Source organism: Haliotis rubra, unplaced genomic scaffold, assembly GCF_003918875.1.
Source record: "Haliotis rubra isolate DU_JTF1 unplaced genomic scaffold, ASM391887v1 Scf1272, whole genome shotgun sequence".
In the NCBI taxonomy this organism is placed as follows: Eukaryota; Metazoa; Mollusca; class Gastropoda; order Lepetellida; family Haliotidae; genus Haliotis; species Haliotis rubra.
Genome location: NW_025765195.1, coordinates 210950 through 219002, shown reverse-complemented (window position 1 = coordinate 219002; position 8053 = coordinate 210950). Strand labels below are relative to the sequence as shown.

General features: G+C 39.2%; 1 protein-coding gene across 1 annotated transcript; it reads right to left on the bottom strand.

Moving 5' to 3' along the window:
* Positions 1–1108: 1108 nt before the first annotated feature.
* On the bottom strand, positions 1109–1936 carry LOC124266705 (translation initiation factor IF-2-like). Its single transcript, XM_046701500.1, has one exon. The coding sequence runs from the start codon at positions 1934–1936 to the stop codon at positions 1109–1111; it is 828 nt and encodes a 275-aa protein (XP_046557456.1).
* Between the last annotated feature and the right edge of the window lie 6117 nt (positions 1937–8053).

The window sequence follows — 8053 nt, the reverse complement described above, 5'->3', positions numbered from 1 at the left end:
GGGAATCGACATGTAACAATATACGCTGTAACAATAGTTGCAAGAGGGTTACATGGTATTGGCTCAAAACTCACATGTCATGTATACTACCCATCAAACGTTTAGACTCACTTAAAGCATGGAAGATGAATTACTGCACTAACTTGGGGGAACCAACTGCAAACCTTATGCAGATGAAATGCACGAGGATCATGCATCAAATTGCTGAAAAGCATGTGCAAATATCGTGCATGTGAACAGCTGCGTTGTGGTGTAAAGTTTGGTTAAGAATTCGCCAATTTTCACTAAGTTTCATCATTTATTGAACTCATGTCAATAATCTTTTCAATGTTACAAATTTATTTTACAATACATCACTTCATGTGTAAACAGTACCTTTAAACAGTATCGAATACTTTGCAAAATCTGACCCGTGAAGATCTGGGGTAGAATAGGTCTTCAGCAACCCATGCTTGCCAGCCAAAAGGCGACTGATGGATTGGGTTGTCAGGCTCGACTTGGTTGGACACATGTCATCGGTTCCAAATTGCGCAGATCGATGTTCATGTTGTTGATCACTGGATTGTATGGCCCAGACTGGATTATTTACAGACCGCCGCCATATGGATGGAATATTGCTGGGTGCTCACTCACTCACTCAATGTCAGTGGAGGTCAAATAATCAAACATGGCTGAAGACTTTTTAAATTTTGGATCGATTCGTGAAAAGTCAAGATTTTTGTAATAAGTTGAGATGAAGATAATCTGTAATGACTCAATAACTAACTCGGACAAGGCTTGCGAACCGTTGTAGCGCTATGAACGTTTTGTGGATTTGGGCCATGATGTATCATGGAATCACGGAAGGACGTGACACTTGACATGCACAGTCCATGCACAGTAGTGAACATTCCTGATGAAGGTGATGGCAATACTGGTTAAATAACTGTAAGTGTAATAGTAGCACGTACAGCTTGCATTGCGCATACGACATGCTCAGTCAGTTTAATGGGGGACCCTCCAGACCAGCGCACCTAGCCGATTAGTGAAGGGAAGATAATTTGACAAGGATCGCTCATCGGTTTCAAACCTGTGAGATCAAAATTCGGGTTTATGGTGATGACCTTGATCAGATGATGAATGACAATTTCATATCCAGAATTTTCACTGTATGCCTAGATTTCTCTGTATCCCTGGTTTTCTCAGTATCCCTGTTTTTTCCATGTCCCTGGTTTTCTTTTTGCTTGGGTTTCTCCGTATCCATGGATTTCTCCATGTCCGGTTTTCTCTGCATCCCTGGAATTCTCCATGTCCGTGGTTTTCTCCGTATCCCTGGTTTTCTCAATGTCCGTGGTTTTCTTTTTTGCTTGCGTTTCTCCGTATCCATGGATTTCTCCATGTCCGTGGTTTCCCCGTGTCCCTGGTTTTCCCCATGTCTGGTTTTCTGTGTCCCTGGTTTTCTCCGTATGCCTGGATTTCTCTGTATCCCTGGAATTCTCCATGTCCCTGGTTTTCTTTTTCCTTGGGTTTCTCCGTATCCATGGATTTCTCCATGTCCGTGGTTTCCCCGTGTCCCTGGTTTTCCCCATGTCTGGTTTTCTGTGTCCCTGGTTTTCTCTGTATCCCTGGATTTTTCTGTATCCCTGGAATTCTCCATGTCCCTGGTTTTCTTTTTCCTTGGGTTTCTCCGTATCCATGGATTTCTCTGTGTCCCTGGTTTTCCCCATGTCCCTGGTTTTCTCCATATCCCTGGTTTTCTCTGTATCCATGGAATTCTCCATGTCCCTGGTTTTCTCCGTGTCCCTGGTTTTTTCCGTATCCCTGGTTTTCTCCGTATCCCTGGTTTTCTCCGTGTCCCTGGTTTTCCCTGTGTCCCTGGTTTTCCCCCCATGTCTGGTTTTCTGTGTCCCTGGTTTTCTGTATCCCTGGATTTCTCCGTATCACTGGTTTTCTCCATATAGTGTTAAAGACATGCATCTCTTTGATCCTTCACCCACATCAATCTGACATACATTGTAATGTAAATACTGTTTTAAAAAAACAGGGAGACACTGGGGGCCCAGTTGTTTGAGGCATTGCGAGGTCACGTTAACTCATTATTAGGCCTGCCAAAAGCCGCTGGTATTGGGTTTGAATCCCAGTTAGGGCGATGGGGTAGCCTAGTGGTAAAAACATTCACTTGTCACGTGGAGGGCCCGGGTTCGATTCCGCTCATGGAAACAATGTAAGAAGCCTATTTCAGGAGTCCCTCGCCATGATGTTGCTGGAATATTGCTAAAAGCAGCGTAAAACAATACTCACTTGAATCCTGGTTAACCCTTTTTGATTTCTCTGCATATCTGTCCAAGAATTTCTTCCAAATTTTCGTAAACATCAAAGATTTGCAACACAAGGATCACTAAAGAGGTGAATCCTGGATTAGATTCCTTCCCAAATAGTCAAAGTGTATGGATCAAGAAACCGAACTCTTCAGAACTTCATTTTACAAATAACAATTTAAAAAATACCAACATTATGAAATATTATTAAACAAACATAATTTATTTATTTTTACATGATTTTGATTGAACTATGCAGATACTTCTAAGCCGAATCAAAATATGTCTAAAAATTCCAGCCCTATTTGGCAAGGGTGGGAATTGGACTTAAAAGTCAGTTATCTCTCTTGCCTCAGGGACATGACCTTGGTCATGAAAGCAGACGTTTTAACCAGTTTTAATCAGGGTACCAACACTGAAGAATCTATGGCAACAGAAATATCCCAAAATGTTGTGAAGTAAAAAAGTAACACAGACTTTCAAAAGCTTTTTTATTTCATGTAAATGAATATATGCATTGTGGGCAGGCAACATTGGTTTCGTTGAACAGGAAAAAGTGATTGTGTGAGCATCAGTGAGTCCATCAGACAAGGTATGTTCTAACCAATGCATGTGTGGTATACAAGAAGGGATACAATGGTCATGTGAACCAATCTGATTCTCTTTATGTCAACATGTTTGATTAATTTCTGGAGAATATATTAAAGTCGGTTGGAAGCATGGTGATTCAGAACTGGCCTGTGTCACATTAACCTGCACTTTCTCCACCAGTCTGGATCATTCTCTGTAAGTCAGGTTCGGAGGGGTACCCTAGAGGGTAAGGCGTTGGCTTGTGGCGTTAAACAACCATCCTTCCTCGAAAGTCAAAACAGGAAGAGATGACCGGAAGAGTCCCTGTAGTTGGTGAGTGTGGTTGTACACGGCTTTTAGCATTACCCATCCATATTGTAGCTAGGCACCAAAAATGGGTTTCAAATGTTGCACCAATGTAGGGAATCGGACCTTGGGGATGTATTTAATGTAACAACTTAAGTCATTCAAAAAACTTATAAAACTAAGTTCTCATTGTTTGATATAAGTTTTGTGATAAAACTTAAGTCTAAGTCTGTTGATAAATATGACTTAAGTTTTGTCATTTTTTCATGTAACTGTTAAGACCAACAAACCAACCATATCTTAAACATCATATACTAACAAGAAAATTGTATTTCAATTCATTTTTCTCCCCCAATGTATATTTATGATCCCTAAACACACAAGAGTAACAAGAGGCTGCAGGGTAGCCTAGTGGTTAAAGCATTTGCTTGTCACGCCAAAGACCTGGGTGTCCCCCGCCGTGATATTGCTGGAATATTGCTAAAAGCGGCGTAAAACCATACTCACTCACTATACAAGAGTAACAACTCACTCGCTATACAAGAGTAACAATTCCATTGTAATGCCTTTCTTAAAATATTTGAAGTTTAAGATTACATCATTTCAGCATGTTCAGCCATTGAAGCTACATCTGTTGATTTGCTGCTGGAATATTGTTCAGTGCGGCGTAAAACTAAACTCACTCACTCTGATATATTGTATATTTCCCTACTAACATACGAGTGAGTGACTTTGGTTTCAGCAATAACCCACCAAGGGACACCAGAAATGGTATTCACATATTGTGAGTGAGTGAGTATATTTTACACTGCCTTTAGCAATAATCCAGCAATGGGGGGACACCAGAAATGGGTTGACACATTGTATCCATGTGGGGAATCGAACTCAGGTCTTCAGCGTGATGAGCAAACACTTCCTCTTGGCTGCCCCACCACCCCTCACATATGGAACACATGTAGGAATTGAACCTAAGCCTTTGCTGTAGCAAGAGAACACATCAACCACTCAGCTACCATGGTCCTTCAGTGAGTGAGTGAGTGAGGTTAGTTTTACATTGCTTTTAGCAATATTCGAGCAAACACTTTAACCACTTGGCTACCCCACCGCCCCATTTCTTCCAGGAATCAAAGTTAAACATTTAAGTCATATAACACATGTATGCAAATAGAATGCATTTACAAAAACTATGACAGTTTTATTTTTTGTTGGCATTTTCATTGCTACTGATGCCTCTATCGGCATTGTCATTATTATCTAAAAGAATTCGCTGACTGGCAGTTAATTCCATTCTGGCTAAGTATAACACAGAAGTATAGTTCAGCCAATTAGCCCTAAAATAAAATGGTTATAAAATGCACAGGAAAAATTGATACAACATAAACATGTTTTCAGATCTGCAGGTCGTAATAAGTATTCGAAGCCCAGATATTAACATTTAACAGGCTGCAGGAAGAGATGAGAAACAATCTCATTCATTTCACAATAATTCTCACTTGAACTTTGAGTAACAGTGTTTCCAGTAGCAGGACCAAAATAAAGTGATACACCTGGGTCCCCCATCCACAAAGTGTACGTAACATTACAACCTGTCGTAACACCGTAGTTTATCATCGTGTTATGAATGTCATAGCGATCCACAAAATGTTCGTAACATTACAACCTGTCGTAACACCGTAGTTTATCATCATCTTACGAAAGTCATTGCGATCCACAAAATGTTCGTAACATTACAATCTGTCGTAACACCGTAGTTTATCATCGTCTTACGAATGTCATAGCGATCCACAAAATGTTCGTAACATTACAACCTGTCGTAACACTGTAGTTTATCATCGTGTTATGAATGTCATAGCGATCCACAAAATGTTCGTAACATTACAACCTGTCGTAACACCGTAGTTTATCATCATCTTACGAATGTCATAGCGATCCACAAAGTGTTTGTAACATTACAACCTGTCGCAACTCCATAGTTTATTATAGTCTTACGAATGTCATAGCGACACGAATGTCGCTACGTCGGGTCTGTGATACCTGAGCTCACAAAAAGAACATGGCTGCAGAAAAAAAAAATGTCCTTTAAACATCTACCTGACAGGGCATTTAGCAATCTTTTAATACTTTTTTAATACTGATTTTGCTTTGTTTGGTCATATTAGACCATCCTTAAAATGCAATTTTCTGTCAATACTAAAACGTTAACAGACTTTGTTCTTGCTTCGAGAGAGGGGATTTGCCCTAAATTTTGTAAAAGTATTAGGATGTTTCATATGTCCCATTGTCAACAGTATATTGTTGTAGGTTTTCGTTTTGGAAAAGGGTGAGAAGTATATCAAAATTTAGGCCCAATTCTTAAGCTACCTTATACCTACTTATAAACTCAAATTGTTTGGTGCCAAGTCCTCTCAGTATGCAGCTGCTACCCTTTGCGGCTCTCTGCCTCTTGATCTAAAACTAGTACTAACTCTGCCACTCTTCAAAAACAGACTCAAAACACACCTTTTTCAACGCTGTTTCATAAATCCTTGTATTTTCCTTTACATATGAACCGTGACTCTTCAGCGCTTTGAACATTGTCCTTGTGTGGTGAAAGTCCGCGCTATACAAAATAGTCATTATTATGTTATTTATTATTATTATTATTACCTCTAAATCGAAATGATTTGTGTGTCTGCATGCTTAATGTAAGTATTTCGGCACATTGCCATTTTAGTCGGGGACATGAAAAAGTCAAAATACAAATAACCCTCGCCAAATATGACAATAATTTTAGCAATTCACGTCAATGAAGAAGTAGAGATGATAGATGACTTAAATAAAATGCCAGTGATTTTGCTGGACAACTGTAAATAGAATCCTATCACAGATAATATTTTCACAAAAACTATCACTATGAACATAACACAAAAACAGTATAACTATGTACAAATATCACTTAAAATAACAAATGATAACAAAATGGTTACAAAAATATTTCTGACAGACACTAGTTTCTGTGCCAGTTAATCATTAAAGAATTTAATTCATATCAACAGGTCCATGTATGAAATGTGTAAAAGAGAAAAAGAATAGATCCTGCTTGTGTTTAACCAAATATCCAAAATAAAACTTGGGTAAGCTGGAATATAAATTATAACCAAAGGCTAAAATAAACTGTAATCCTTAAAAGTTATAACAGTAGTAAATGAACAATATGGACTGTTGAAATTTTGTGTAGACAAAACAATGTTGTCATGACAACAGCAATGAGATGTGAAATAACATGAGTATTGCCATATGAAATAAAGTCACATCTCTTATTTGGAATAGAAGATTTGGGGAAAAAAAATGTATCCATATTATGTTGAAATGGTACAAAATTTAATTTCAAGATTAAAAATTTAGAGTGGGTTTTATGGTTTTATGCTGATTTTAGCAATATCCCAGCAATATCAGAGCATGGGACACTGGAAATGGGTTCCCACATTGTACCCATGTGAGGAATCGAATCCAGGCTATCAGCGTGAGAGGTAACGCTTTCACCACTAGCCTACACCACTGCCCCTAAAAATTTGGAGTGTGGTGGGGTAGTCTAGTGGTTAAAGTGTTTGCTCATCACACCAAAGACCCGGGTTCAATTCCCCACATGAGTACAATGTGGGAAGCCAATTTCTGGCGTCCCCCGCTGTGATATTGCTGAAATATTGCTAAAAGCGGCATAAAATCATACTCACTCACTAAAAATTTAGAAATCCCAAGGGTCCACCATCTTACAAGTCCACTTTAAATCATCACAGAAAGGAAAGGAATTTTGAGAAAATGACAGAATGATTAACAGTCGATATTAACATGGTCTTGAAGTATGTCCTTCACATGTTCCTCAGCAGAAGTGATGTGTAATAGTCAGTCCCCACTTAGCCAAATCGTAAACTTGATGAATTTTTTACTGCAGACACAACTCCTGTGCCAATCTTGGTATACAGCTCAGCTTGAAGAGCCTTCTGACCAATTGTTTCATTGTCATACTTGTGGCGAACATCATCTCTCAGCTTCTGCATTGCCTCAGCAACTGCTCTTGTCTGAAAATAGGAGTTGCCATTATTTGATAAGTACGGTCGTTCAGAATAAAACTGTCATATTTTGTGTTTTTCAGATCTAACAATGATGGAGCTTCCTTTGATCATATTTTGATAACAGACAGCATGCTTCGATAATGGACATACCACATCAAGACCATGCATACCACACATAGATCATGCATACCACATAAAGATCATGCATGTCATACAGAGATCATGCATGCCACACAGATCCTGCATACCACACATAGATCATGCATACCAAACATAGATCATGGATGCCACACATGGATCATGCATACATCATGCATTCCACACGTAGATCATGCATGCCACAGACCATGCATGCCACACATAGATCATGCAAACACCATGCATGCCACACATAGATCATGCATACCACAAAAAGATCATGCATGCCACATATAGATCCTGCATACCACACATAGATCATGCATGCCACATAAACATGATACATGCCACACATGGATCATGCATACATCATGCATTCCACACGTAGATCATGCATCCCACACAGACTATGCATGCCACACATAGATCATGCATACCAGATATATATCATGCATACCAAACTGATCATGGATGCCACATAAAGATGATACATGCCACACATGGATCATGCATACCACATAAAGATCATGCATGCCACATAAACATGATACGTGCCACACATAGATCATGCATACCACATAAAGATCATCCATGCCACATAAATATGATACGTGCCACACATAGATCATGCATACCACATAAAGATCATCCATGCCACATAAATATGATACGTGCCACACATAGATCATG